The 15,295-nt window shown below is 38.2% G+C and overlaps 1 protein-coding gene across 2 annotated transcripts in view; it reads left to right on the forward strand.

Moving 5' to 3' along the window:
• LOC149210284 (cytochrome b-c1 complex subunit 6-1, mitochondrial-like) overlaps positions 1-15,295 on the forward strand; it is a 147,755-nt gene that overhangs the window by 82,894 nt on the left and 49,566 nt on the right. Inside the window, exon 1 of one of the 2 annotated variants that reach the window (XM_089396672.1) lies at positions 4,949-5,150. The exons of the other annotated variant lie outside the window; for it this stretch is intronic. Coding sequence (XP_089252798.1) covers positions 5,149-5,150 — 2 coding nt within the window. The 5' untranslated portion in view covers positions 4,949-5,148. Of the gene's footprint in view, positions 1-4,948; positions 5,151-15,295 lie in introns of those variants that run through there. 2 annotated transcript variants of the gene reach the window in all.

Consider the following 15,295-nt stretch of genomic DNA (forward strand, 5'->3'; position numbering starts at 1 on the left):
AAGATCATGGAGCTCAAGAGGAGTCATTTGGACATGTTGTGCCTCAGCTTTGCAATTGTGTTGAGCTGCTCCAATGGGAAGGTTTGGGACTAGTGGTACGGGTAGTTGAGTGGGGGTGTATATTTGAGATGGATGTGGATGGGGTTGTGGTTGGGCAGGTGGTGGAGGCAAATGAGCGGGAGGAGAGTTGTACTGGGGCCTCCACCCCTGATGAGGTGCATTCCACTGAGGTTGTGGCTGAGCATAAGAGTGAAATGAATGAGCAACTGGAGAAGCATGGTATTGAGGAGGATACGACCAAGGAGGGGGTGTGGACCAGGAAGGATGAGCAGGGGGACCCCAAGAAGGCATGGAAGTGGCTTGATAGGGGTCGTAATAGGTCTGGAATGTCCCTTGCATTCCCTGCTGGTAAGTTATGGGTCCATGTGGCCTCCTTTGATTCATATAATAGAGTGGTTCAATGACTCCTTTAGCCCTCTGATATGCAGCTTTGATTCTGGGTAAGGAAGGGCACTGATCTGTAGGATGGTCTTCTTCATAGATGAAACACACTTCTAGGGAGTGCATTGGACATTCGTCCCTAGGATGCTTTCTAGTGCACCTAGGACAAAAGATGTCCAAAGCCCTCTTGGCTTCCTCTTGCTTCCTTTGGATCTGCAAGGTATCCAGTTGCATGGCAAGAAACTGCCTCATCTCGCTCTTGAAATCTTCCATCTGATTTGAAAATTCGTTTTTGGATAAGGTACTGCTCCCAACATTTCTGCTTGTAGCCATTTGCTCCAGAGGAATGTTTTCTTCTTCTTCTTCCCTTGAGGTTCTTCAAATATGTCTTGCTGTCCACCTAAGGGTTCTTTAATCACAGCCATCGAAGAAGAGAGAAGGTTGGCTGTGTGAAGCAGTGGGGGTGTTGTGCAATCATTTTTCCGAATTATCTCTACTTCTACAAGGCATGAAAGGAAATCTTTTTGGTTGATTTTTGTCTTTTGTTTTTTCTGCTTGTACCTGCAAAAACTAAAATAGATTGAACTGCAACTAACTATCTTCCTGAAATGAAAATGCGGAATTGAAATGAAAGCAGGAAAGGACTAATCTATTTTGCTCATATGAAATTGCAGGAATGAAATGATAGGCTATGCTTGCGGAATTGAAATGCTAATCTATGCTTGCAGAAATGAAATTGTGGAATTGAAATGCTAATCTACGCTTGCAGAATTGAAATTGCGGAGTTGAAATGCTAATCTATGAAAGCAGGAAATGTCTACTCTACTTTTGTAGAAATGAAATTGCATAATGGAAATGAAATAAACTACTTAGCAGAAGGTTGTAGTAGAAAATAGAAGAATAGCAGTAATCACCAATACTCTGACGCTTTCCCGGCAACGGCGCCAAAAAGAGTGGTGAGCCCCAGTATTGCAACAATAATGCTGCAACTCCTGGAACTCCCTTCTTTACTTTTATCAACCCGGTAGTTCGTAACAAACTTGGAAGCGACGGTGCTGTATGCACAAGTACTTGGTCAGCTGGCACAAGTCCACTAGGGGCTTAAGCCAACTTCTATGAGCTCTGAGAATAAGCTTTTTAACTGATGGACGAAAGCTAACTCAAAGAAGGCTGATCTACTTGCAGAAAGAAACTGGAAAGCTGAAAGGAAACGTAACCCTAGCAAACCCTAATTTTACCAGCTATCCCTACCGATGCAAGAAAGAGGATGCAAGCTACTGAAAGGACTGCCATTGACTTCTAGGAAGGTAAATACATGTGTCTAAGCTACTTCTACAGTAACATCTGAAAAAAAAAAAAAAAAAACATCTTTTTATATTTTTGGATAAGTTGCCAGAATTATTATGCATGCAATTTGACTGTTTTGACTGTGCAGAGGTGGATTGGCGAGAGGAAATGCTTTGATGAGGTCGGGAAGGTTTAGAGAGGGCCTAAGGGGTCCCTAACACCCTTCCAGAGAGTTTCACAGAGTTTGGCTATCAAGAAACCTCATTCATGAGCTTCTACAGGAAGTCTGCAGGGGTTCTAGAGGTGTTCTGTAACTTTCTACAGGATGTTCAGAAAAGAGGGTTTTGGAGGGTGGATGGAGAGAGCAAGGTGGAGAAGTGAGTATGGAGGTAGGATAAGGGTGTGAGGAGGTCCAGGACTTGGTGGATGGAGCTGGGGAGAGATGAAGATGGCTGGATTTGTTTAAGGAGGAGTGAAGCAATGTTGCACAAAAATATGGGAATTGGGGCAAAGTGAGCAAATGGAAAACGTGAGGCAAGAATCTAAGTTGGAGGATGGAGCAGATGGGATTGATGGAGTACAGGTAAATGGAGAGGTATTATAGGCGCTCTGCAAGTTATCTTTCGAATTAGACAAATGAAGACTTGGAAAATCAAGAAGCTAATTACTTTGACCTAATCTGACCTAGATAACAACAAAGAAATGGAACAAAAGTTTATTTGCAATGAAACCATGTGAAATAACTATGCAACGAAGAAATCAAGAATCTGAACATGTAACCAACTTCTGCAAATAGAAATCGAACACTAATGATTGCATGGCGAAGCAAAGATAGTGTTTTTGTGGGCAGCAAGGTCACCTTGATCCCAACTCCTGATCCCACTGAGGGAGAGGTGAAATCAGAGGTGTTTGATGGCCCTTTTTTGAAGCTTTTCCCTATTAACAACCTATCAACTCAATCTGAACATCAAAATCCTTTTTAATCATGAAAAGTAATGTAAACAACAAAACAAGATTTAAATCTAAATAGCAGATTTTATTTTGAGAATGCAGCAAAAACACATAAAGGTAAACAAAGGAGTTACTGGGCACTTGAGATGGGCTGAGCCCCAAGAGCTACAACCTCCTAAGAGAGATTTAGAGCTGGTGCAAAGCTGGATTCATCTTTATTGATCAAAATAATAGTTACATTCCAAAAACTGTCCACAAGGAAAAGCTTGAAAATGTGCAGAAATGCAAAGCTAATCTACTGCCTAAAAAATGACTAAAATCGAACTACACACTAGCTAACTTCTGCCTACAAAGTGACTAATTGAAATGAGGCCCTAAGACCTCTTATTTATACAAATTGAGGACCCCAACAACCCTCCTAAACTTTAGGAACTCGACTGCCAAAACTTGTAGTTAACAACACTTTTACTAGCACTTGCTCGACTGCCCTTGTGATAATTGATTTGGTGGCCCTTAAACTCCGAGCTGATGGTGGAGAATTCGAGGTAAGGGCCCATAAATGAAGGGGACACCTTCCTACAAATCCTCTCCCTTGTTCTCCCACGAATTTCGCTGCCAAGTGCTCATTAAAACCTTTGATTTTGTCTCAAAATTGACTAAAAATCTGCACAAAGCACTCATTAGACTTGTTGGCATAATGACTAACCCAATTCACTCTATTAGCATAAGTATAATAAAAAACATGCAATAAACTAATGAGAATGGTGGATTAAGTCGAATTAGGAGGTTGAATGAGCCCATATACTTATCCATTTTTGGGACTCATCATCTATTATGAGAAAGACCCAGTTGAGCTAAATGTCAAGGACATGTTACTATCAGTTGCATGTGTTTTCCTATAAAGGAAACTCATTCATGCAGTCAAGGTAAGGTTCCTTGAGGATTGTGCAGTTTTACAGGGTGTGAGATCAGTGTTACACTTGGTAATAGGAGGATCACCTGGGAGAAATTGCGCAAGGAAATAGGAGCTTGGAGGGCAGAGGAGAAGGTTTGTGAGAAGTCTTGTTTGCCTGTGAGCATACAGGAGGATTGTACTGAGAGCTGGTTAGCTGTGAGAGCTAAGGCTTTTTATAATCTTGATGTATTTCCACCTGGTATGATAATATAGATAGTGGGGTTTTTAGCTGAGGCTTTCCCCTAAGTATTTTCTGTGTTTCATGTGCATTGATTCTTCTTCTTCTGGTTATATGTGTTCATCTCTGATTCAGCTTGATCTTTAAGCTTTCGCAAGTTTGATAGTAGAAGTAGATTATAGTATTTTGCTTTGGTATATTGCATTATCGAGTTAATCTACAGTTAGATTTTCTACATAGATCTTAGAGGTAGATTTGTAGAGAATTTGCAGGAAATTCTACAAATTAATATCCTTATCTAATCATTAATCAAACTACTAGATAAAGAGTCTTATGATATCAAAAACTAACTTAACTTGACTCTATGTGTTATGAACCATGGCAAATCTAGTTGTAGTCAACTAGCCAAACAATTTAACCTCATATTACCGGACGAAAAAAAGAACGATTTTAGCCCCTATTAGTATCCCCAAGACAATCAATATCCTTATCTAATCATTAATCAAACTACTAGATGAAGAGTCATATGATATCAAAAACTAAATTAACTTCACTCTATACATAAAATAAAAACCCATAATACTATTTAAACTTTTTACCTCTTACCTAGAAAATATGTTATTAACTAACTATCACATTGGTAAAAATCTTATAACTTCCTCTACCTTATGTAACTTCTTTAAACCCAACTCTCAACTTTATTTCACTTACTAGATCAATATTATATCTCATTTTATCAATTATATAACACTTTTAAAACATATAACAAACACCGCACATAAACTAACTAAATAAATTAATTTTAATAAATCAATTTTATTTCCTTTATAAAATATATAAAGGAGTTGTTTTTAGTACTTTTTGGAACCCAGCAAAAAACTTATGGTGAGATCTTGATTTATGTATATAAATTCAACACCCCAGAAAACTCCTAAAACACTTCTATTGTGCAGAATTACCATCCAACTTATATGGAAAAATAACTCAATTTTACTTTTACACTTATGAAATATCGCCTTTACCACCGATCCAACAAATTTATCCAACATTGAAAAACCTAAAGTGAATCCATTCATCAGAATTTCCCAAGATTGTCATCGTTGAACGCGAAAATATATTAAACCAAAACATGTGTGGTTTAACGAAGTTCGATTTAAAAACTTATTAAAAAAAGACCACCACATGACCAACGAAGCCGAATTGGAAAACCTAGTAACTCTAGTTTAGTCTCATTCAGCGGTTATAGTGCATTCCAGGGGAAAAACGCAGAGCGAGCTGAGATTTGTAAAGGAGGGAGCACTCGGTGTAACCGGGAGCGGATTCATCAGCTGTCAACATGTAAGTACAGAGATATTGAATTTCTCAGGGTTTGGTTGTTTGCATTCTGTATTAAACCATCCATATTTGCAATGCAATTCGATACCGTGGATAGTTCGTCATGGGTATATTCGATTTGTTGTTGAGATACAAATGATTGAATCAGATCTACAATGTGGGGTTTTGTATATTTGATCTGAGAAATGGGTTCTGTTTTTGTGTATTGAATGGTTTTAGGATTTTTAATTTGGCAGTCCATGTATATTCCAACTGATAAGTAGACGAGAGGGCTCTATAAATATTAGGTGCTGAATATGTTTTATGGAAGGATTTCTTTGAGATGAGATCGCAGTTCCATTGGTTGGAGAGGATTGGGAGGAAGCGCGGCAGGGATGGGGTTAAGGGGTGTTTGTGGGATCAAAGAAGTAACCATTGATATCTGGCACATAGGAACATCGAAATACCCAGAATTATTTTCTACGAATGCTTTCAAAACTTCTATTAATACTGCATAAGTTCCAATACGTGTGCTTTTTTAGTAAACAAACTCGGGCTACATTAGCAACCATTACCAGCACTAGCAGGAGGATATTAAATGCCTCATTAATGATCTATCCATTACCTTATTGGAATCCAATCCAAATGGCAAGACAGGCACACAGATAACCATAATCATCGAATTCAAAACAGCATAAAAATCATTCTGCTGCCAGATCGGTCCAGAGGCCAGAGGATCATCGTTCTTATTGGTTGGCATCTCTCTCTTTCCCTGAATTGTAGGCTCGGGTTCATGTGCATTAAATTCCCATCCATCATTCTCCTGTTCTGGAAGCTTCTCTGCGTCCCTGATTTGCCAATGCCATCACACGAAATTTATCATTTGGCGGATTGGGAGGAGGGCTGAGAGTTACTGTTTACGGTCTACCTCACGGCTTGGCCTGCTCTGTCCCGAGGCTGGCCAGCAATCCGTCTTGATTGCTGAGACCAGGCCGAGGGACCTAGGGACTCTACAGGGGAATCCATCCCACTAATCTATGGAGCTATAAATGTTTTAATGGTCTTGTCTATTTTTTTCCCAATTCAAAACAGGCTGTTTTGAAGAAATACAGCCATTCATGAAAAAGAAAAACAAAAAGCAGGCCTATAAAGCCTTATCCATGTCACTGCCTGTTTGCTTCAGCATTATACATAAATACATAATCAGAAATAAAAGTGCCTTCTGTCAGCCAGGAGAAAAGCCTCAGATAAGAAACAGTGCCATAAAAAGATGTGTAAAAAGATATGTGTTCTTCAATCCTAAACAGGGTCCACCTGTAGGCCTTCTATAAAAGGCCTGTGGTAGTACTCATAAAATGTGTTGCCAATCTGTTCCATGATCTTCCATGTGCCCAATGTTTGTTCTGCGCCTGCTTTAGAAAGTTCATCAGCAATGGAGTTCCTCTCCCTGTACGTGTGACAACAGGAAATCTGATCAAACCTATTTTTCAACTGCAAGACCTTCTCCAGAATAGGTATCAATGCGTGCATGTGACATCTGGTGACTTCATTAAACCAGTTTATAATTACCAAGGAATCTCTAAAGATCTGTAGCTGCCTGCATCCCTTTTCAGTAGCAAAAAGTAGCACAAGCTTAAGACTGAGCAGTTCAGCGTAATTATTTGTGCCCCTACCCACCCCGCTTTGTAGTTTGAAGAAATGATTTTCATTCAAATATAGGACCGTTCCTCCCTTACATTTGCCTCCAGCAAGGGAGGCTCCATCAAAACATGCCCAAGGTAGGCAATGGTCTACTTCTCGAGGAGAGATATTCCGTGGCCTGTGAACAGAGATAACATCCGGGATCAAATCATATATGGCTAGGATATGAGCTGCCACTCTTTCAGGAGTTGTTGCTTTCTTGGTCTTGTCTATTGAAATTGCAAACAATGACGTATTTGACTATTTATTATCCTGTTTACTATTTCTTATTTTATTGTCACACGAACACCCACACAGGGCACCCAACAGAGTAGGAGGAGTGAGCTGAGCAAACATACAACACCCTGCTGGTTGCAACCAACCAACCATTATGTTAGTAGGAAGGCCACTGTCTCTGCGAAGGCCCCCATTTTCATAAAGATATGTTTTAAATTTTTAATGACACACCCACATCCATATCCACATAGCACGTCCCACTTAGGAGGAGGGGGAGGCCGAGCAAACTCTTATATTCATCTAGCTGGCTGCAACCACTCAACCATTATGTTAACAGAATGACCATTGCCTCTGTGGACACTTCATTTGCATTAATGGTATTTTGGAAGTTATATGCTGCATCCTGTGATGGACCAGACCTAATAACCAATGTAAAAAGTTTGAAGTAAGAAACAAACAGATGCATGAGAAAAGATTATATAATATTGTTAATGCACAAGTCAAACACCTTATACACATATTTTGTTTGTATGTGAAACACTAATAGTAAATATTGAAGATGGAAGGCTAAAAGCCATATCATTTTTCCTTCTAGAAGGCTTCTTTCATCTTATATTCAACTTCAGAGACATGGTTGTACTTCCAACACTCCCTTTTGACAGGTATTAAGAACTAAGTTTTTACTCACACCTAAAGGAGCTCTATAATTTACAACTGGCCCATGCTGAACTTCAAGTAGATCCGCTTGACAAAATTAAGCTATAATCTTAGGCTTTAGCATATCTATAGGCTATTTCTACATCAGACCAGTGCTGAACGACATCTTGAGCAGAGGATTAATTGGAATAAGTTGCTTTTGAATTGCATTGCATAAATTGCCAAGTCTCTATTGGTCATGCTTGATCCATTCAAATCTGCAGCTGCAAGTCGTTATACCTTGGTGCAAGAATAGCTGCAGAGCATTGGTATTGTCTGATCCCAAAGTAAATAACTGTATATGTGTAAATTCGAAGTTTGCACTTTCAAGTACAACCACCTTCGACTGGTTAAAAGGGCAGAAGTAACGTGTGTTTTGTACAGTCTCTGACAGTTTTTCGTGTTCTGCTAATGATCCGGCCAATTCTCTCTGCTACATTAGTGCTTAATTCTTCTTTCCTTTTTCTCATGCAGTATCTGTCTTTACTTAATTATCTATGGTTGGTTTCTAATCTATTCCTTTTTATTGTTGTTTTATTTTGATCTTTTAATTAATATACCTTGAACACTCCTGCATCGCTATTGTAGCTTGTGGTATTTTTATAGTCCCAATGACCTAATTTGGTCATTTGTGGACATCAATACAATTTCATTCTTTTTTCTGTGGAATCATCTCGTTTAGGAACAAACGTAAGCAACAACTCGGTGTATGATGGACCGTTTCTAGCCATGGTCTTTATTAAATTAATACAGGATAATTTATTAATCTGCAGAAGTGATCAAAAGAATTGGTCATTGGGACTAGAAAATTCAGTAAATCACAAACATAATGTTGGTGTGAAAAAGCAACTCTAGAAATCTACATGCAAAAGATATATAAGTGAAAATTAAAGAGAAGAACGTAAGCAACACTGATTTAAGAGGGTACCAATGCACCTTATTAATCACTGCAAAAGTACCAATGCAACGCCTGATAACGTTCTCTGGGGATTGCCTGGCTAGGTGATCCTAGGAGGAGCTCCAAGATGGTTAGTTGAAGCTCTCCTATCATTTGAAGCTGAAGAGAGGTGTCTGGTGATGCACATCTGGTTATTAAATAGCAATAATGCAAATTGTTGCCATATGTTAGAACATACAATTTTTTTGATGCATTAGTAGCTTTTGCAGTTTTTGGCTTATGAATGACTTGCTTGTAGCAATAAATGGTTAAATCCATCCACTGCCACCCAGTTGATTCCACTGTGGCCAATCTGAATTCTCAGAGGCAAGGTAGTGTTTTGAATTGGGTATCAAATGAAAAACACGGGGATATCATCAATTTCGCTTCAGATGCCCAGCAGAGAGGCAAGGCAAGGTGTCAAATTGGCTATAGAACTCAATGATATTATCAATTTCACTTTTGTCTTCCAGGGTCAGATGAATAAGATCTGAATATTGTTGGGTTATGAAAGATGCTTTCCTTTTTCTCATGGAAAACCAACAAAGGAGTTCCTCTGATAACTTGCAACTGATCAGAGATAGTGAGCATATTGATGCAATTGGCTATACAGATTGCTTACCGCCAAGATTGAAGGAGGCAATCGTTTCAAAATTATACAGGTCTCTTAGTAAGCTTGTTTCTCCCTGGTCCTACAAATGTATGGTTATTTTGCAACAACACTCAATGCGGAGTGACATCAGTCCTCCAAGAGCTTTAGATGAATTGGGTAATATTTGAAGGTGGGATTTCCTGGACTTTGTTAGCTGTTTCACTGATTCTTCTTTTAACTTCCTTCTTGAAATGTCTGATAATTTGTGGACATCACATGTTCCTTTTTTAATGACATGGAATTCAAATCTTTTAGCTTCCAGGCATGGGTAATATTAGATAATTCTTTCGTCTAATTTGCGTAATGTGTAATGGTCACTACAATCAATACATGCTCAAGGAACAATGAAATATGTCGTTTTAAAAATCCAGATGCCTGCACTCTTTTCCCTAGAGCTATCTCAAGACTCATCACCTAGATTGCCTCCCATAGCCGTTTAATACCTTAACATGTTGTTGCACTCTGCACACAAAGGTTTTTGCTATAATGCCTCAGTATATAGATTTTCGTGCCATGATTGAATACAACATCATCTGATTCTGATATTTTAAATTTTAGTAGCAGCCTATTCATCATCACTACAGCTTACGTTTTCTTATTCATATGCATTTTGTACATGATACTTTTTGGAAGTGGGAGCATGATTTTTAAGTTAAACCTTCATTGATTCTACAGAGTCTAATGAATTATTCTTATCTTGAAAAAACAGAGAATTAGGTTTCACACAGAAGCTGAGAATGCCAATGCTGAAAGAACTTTATTATGCTCTACATTTCATTAAATTCTCATGGACTGTCTAGATTTGCAGCATTTTCTGCACTTATGTGACATGCATGCTTTGCCTTCAATCTTACTGGGTTAGAATCCTCTTTGCATCACCACTCTTAGCAGATACTAAGGATAATGCAGTTAAAGAACTCTCAAGTCTGGAGTCTGGACTATTAATGCTTTGAATATGGCTGTTGACTCTGTCCTTTTGGTCCTTAATGTGACCTACAGATTCCTCATCATTTTGGTTATTCTTCATCTCATCCTTTTTGCCCTGGATGCTTTATGCTATTTGTTAGCTGATTATGGGTCAAGCCTTTTGTCTCCTTGATGACATGATTTAAACTAGCTGTCAACTCTAACTTGACATGATATTTTAAGAAGGTTTCATTAGCATCTTTTGAAGATGTTACTAACTCCTTAGCAGCATTCAGTGTTTAAGCAGCCACATGAATGTCATAAACAATCCCTTTGTGTGTTTTTGTGCAACCTTCAGCAGAGACATTCTGGTGGTATTTTTTCTAAGAAAGAGGTTTATAGGGTGAAAGATCCACATTATCATCAAAAAAGTTTTGGTGTTGCATCATTTAAACATGATTTGTACAAGTGGCATTCTTGGAATCCTTTTTCACAGCTTTGAAATTCTTTTAAAATGACTAGGCTTTCGTGTTATTAAATTATTAACACTTGCTTTTGATGCTTGTTGGAGTTAGACTTTTGGGATTCACCTTCCTTGGTGTTGCCTTGCTTTTGGTTACTTCTTTTATTAAGAGTTTGTCTTATGTTGCTTTCTTGATTTTTTGTAAAGGCTTGTTTGCAGTATATCTCTTCATTGTAGAGTATAATTTGTCACTCTTTCTCCAATAAAATTCCTCCTAGATCATTAAAACTCTATAGGTGATTCCTGGATATCAAAATTAAGACTTGTACAAGGACGCTAAATGTATGAAGTAGATTTTTAAGAGCGATAAAAGTAGGCTCCCCATTCTCAACTTGTCACCAACAACGATTCGTTGTTCTCTGATTCCATTAATCTTGGTAAGCCCTAAGGTGATCTATCATTGGATCACATTCTACCATCTTCAAACTATATGATTAGTTCCTCATAGAAAGGATGTGTACCTCATTTGAGGTCTCATACTATGCCTTCAGTGCGCGCCAAGCTTCCTTAGACTTCTCTACATCATACATATGCAAATAATACCGTTTTTCATTGCCTTTCGAAACAATACTTTTGATCTTGGTAAGGTTATCTATCGCTTGATTATCTTCTACCATCTTCAAACCAGTGTTGCAAGAAATGCCCCCCCCCGATCTAACCCCCGAAACACGGTCCGTACGGATGTGTGGGGGAAGCGCCTCCCGAAACGCGCTTTGGAAAAACCGAAAAGCGTTTCGGACTGATAAAGGCGCTTCCCGGAAATTTCAGGAAGCGTTTGCCCGAAATGCGTTTCGGTTTTTCCGAACCGTGTTTCAGTTTTTTTCGAACTGCGTTTCGGTTTTTCCGAAATGCGTTTCGGACGACGCTTCGACCGTACGAAGCGTCAAGCTTCCGGGAAAAAATTATAAAAATATGCAAATATCTATATATATATATATATATATTTAGCAAAAAAAATATAAAAAAATACAAATATAGTAGATGCTCCCTCATGGTAATGTTAAATTCTTAAAGTAAAGTGACATTCTTCTTTATTTTTCATTTTAATGAAAAGTAAAGGAGAATGTCATTTTTACTTAAATTTTTAACATTACCATGAAATGACTCAGGATGTTTGAGAGTGGTTCCAGCCTCATTGGACTTCATATGGAGAAAATAGAATGTCATATCCTATTCAAAATTCAGCAGACTTAACGGTTTTCAGGAATTTAGGATCAATGGGATTGTGGCATTTCATTAGATTATATCAAGTATGAAGGTATGCGATTAGCATTTAATCAAGAGCACCAAGCCTTATATGTACCCTAGTGTTGGTGGTGTTAATTGTTGAACTCCTTTGTCATGCCCTTAGCAAAAAATTACCTTTCAATCAAGTCAAAATCATCGATCAAGCATGTTAAGCTTTTTCTACCATATTTTAAGTCTTGGATTAGGTAGTTTGATCAAAATTGGGCAATGTTGACTAATATCCCTAGACAATCAAGGTAGAGGCAAAGGCTAGACAAGAGGTGAAGAATCTAGATTCTAGATGGTTGATGCATCTAATGGTTGATGCTCGAATAATTAATCATTAATGTACAATGGATGCTATATCTATCTTGATTTATGCAAAAATATGTATGTTTTCATGTCTTCTACAACTAATTTGGTATTTGGGATGTTTGTTTTGAGTATAAATGCAAATATATATATATATATATATATATATATATATATATAGCAGACGCTTTGCTTCCTAGATTTTTGGAAAATGACGCTTCCATGTCCCCGCTTCCAAAAAACGTCGCCGTTTCGTCCCCGCTTCGTGCAACATTGCTTCAAACTATATCACTCGTTTCTCAAATAAAGTGTGTTTGTCTCATTTGAGGTCTCGTATAAATCTTAGAATATTTTCCATGGTGTATGATTTTAGCATTGACCTCCAAATTCTAATTCTTTTGGAGGATAGCTTAACAATGATTGAATTTCGAAGTTGCAGTGGGTGTCAGCCTTGTGTAGCTTTTAAGAATTTTTCTTTGCCACTGTCTCTGAGGTATTCCTCTTGCTTAGTGGTGACTATCTTTCAACACTTTATTTGAGAAAATCAACAGTCCCTTTCTCTTTTGACAATAGATTTGTTTGACCTTTGTGGCCATTCTTTGGCTCCTTTTTGGTGCCTATATTTTCAAATATTCAACTTGCCTATGGATTTCTTTATGAATGTTTCCCTTCGATGAATTGGCTTTTCCTTCTACGTAGGATGTTCTTTTAGCTTCCAACCAGTGTTTTCTGGCCAACAACAATTGTTACGCATCTCCCCTAGTAAAGTGACTGTGTCTCCTCCTCAACATTAGTGACCCCTGCTTCATTTATCTTCTTTTGTCTATTTCTATTTTGGACAACTTTGTTTTCACTTTGTTTTGCTAGATTGGATGATATCCTCTCTTCCAATACTTTTTGTTCTTAACTTCCACAATATGTTTTGAATCAAAATAGAAGCTATGTTGTAACTTTCTGAAATATAATTTCAAACACAAAAAATAAAATCTTAAGAAAGAAAACTGAGGTTGAGTTTCTTACGTTTTGTTGAGGTTCAGGGATGTTTGGAGATAAGATAAGACAATTGTATTAATGTCCAACAAATGACCATGAAAGTAGGTCAATGGGGCTAAAAGGTATGCCCATAATGTGGGAGTGTGAAAGCAACTTTATATCAATGATGAAAGCAAAAGAAAGCGAAAGAAAGAACGCATAACCAAGTGCATAACTATAAGCTATTTGTTAACAATCCAACCAGAAAAAGTACAATCGTGCAATAGAAAGGCTGGAGATTGAAGATCCCAGTGATGAGTGCATGAGAGAGAGATGATGTCAAGGTTTGTTGGTCAAGATGGTAGAGGGTGAGGGGTCTACTGATGTATGAGCTCATTGGTGGAGGCCACGATCATCGTGAAAAGGTTGATGCAATGGCAGATGATGCCTTAGATGAGTGATTGACACTGAGGGGACCTTTGTTGTACATTCCTAGAGTGAGTGTCAAAACAAAGAAGCTTTGCTCTCCTACCATCCAAGGTCAAAGGAAAGAAACTTTAGAACAAATCCTAGCTACTCTGCTGAATCTGGGGGGTAATTCGGAGGATTGGAGGTACCCTGCACTGGGGTGCATCTATAGCTGGTTTATATATCAGTTTCATGGCACATAGTTTGTTGCCCGCTATAACAAATCCTCTTAGCCCGTGAAGTTGTTGCTTGTCCACGCTAGCAGGATGATGAGAAATGGCTTGAGGCCTCATTGATCTATGTTCTGAAATATTGTGACGTACTGCCAGTCACTTGCTACTCCACTTCGATGTAGCAAACTGGAAGTTTGAGATGATCATCTTGGTGATTGCAGGTTGGGGTGGGACAAGCAAAAACTGAGGTTTTTCACCAAGTATTTCTCTCATGGAGAGAGCAAGACATCTTTAGTCATAATATTAGAAGAAATTGGAGAGTGAGTTCTCCCAGGCTTGATACAGGTAGTAGTAACCACCGCTGATTACATAGTTAAAGGGGCACCTATACATGATATAGCTCTCCTTCTCAGGCTTGAATAAGTGAAAAATCTGGCAAGTCTTATCTGGACAGGGGATGTGGTGGTTGGGCTTTCTCCTAAATATATGGTAGCCCACCTGGAAATGACCTAGAGACCTCTCTGAATGTCGAGGAAGACAAAGGCTGAAAATATTATTAATTTTGTCATCAACGAATCATGAATTGTGATTAATAAATTATAATAGATAGAGAAAACATTACTTCCTTTTATCCATTTTGAAACTTAAATAGGTGAGTCCATACATACACTTCGTAATTTGACATGATATGAAAGTTAAATGACGCAATTTTCTATTGATATAGTTTTTAATACAAAACTTCCAAAATGATTCATTATCATAGATGAAAAGGTTATCAGCACAGGGTTACAGAGAGAGAAAGTGGTGGGTGCAGGCCCACATATAGAAAATTCATAATATACAAAATCTTGGTTTTGATGATGCAAAATCATAGTGTGTGGTGTAGGCACATGTTTGCATATAGCTAGGTGTGCAACCATGCAGCAAACATGGGCAGTGGCAAAAACATATGAGCATGATTTTTTTCTGTGAAGTTTGAACAGTAGTTCAATCATAGTGTGTGTATCACAGAAAGGGCCACAAAAGATATTAAGTGCAGTTGTTCTATCAACCACGTGGAATTCTCTAGCAGTTGGTCATTGCAGAAAATTATGTTCTCAAAGAAAATATAATTAACAATACATTTACTCTGAATTTCTAGACTGCACCTGTCTTCGCTATGTTAGTGTGTTTGTATTTCTGCACCCTTGGTCTGCAATTATGAAATAGTGTGCCCTGTTTCAGCCTATAATGCACTTTGCTCCTGCACCTGATCACGTGCGCCACTTCTACACCTGTTACTGTGCCTTATTTCTGTGACTCTGTATGTGGGCTTGTTATGCAGTCTGTGTATTGTTTGTGTCAAATCATTGTTCCTGGGTGCTATTTCAAAAATGATTTCTTTAT

The sequence above is a fragment of the Pinus tabuliformis genome, chromosome 1_2 (genome assembly GCF_031772625.1).
Source record: "Pinus tabuliformis cultivar Carrire ecotype Pingquan chromosome 1_2, CPIR1, whole genome shotgun sequence".
Classification (NCBI taxonomy): domain Eukaryota; kingdom Viridiplantae; phylum Streptophyta; class Pinopsida; order Pinales; family Pinaceae; genus Pinus; species Pinus tabuliformis.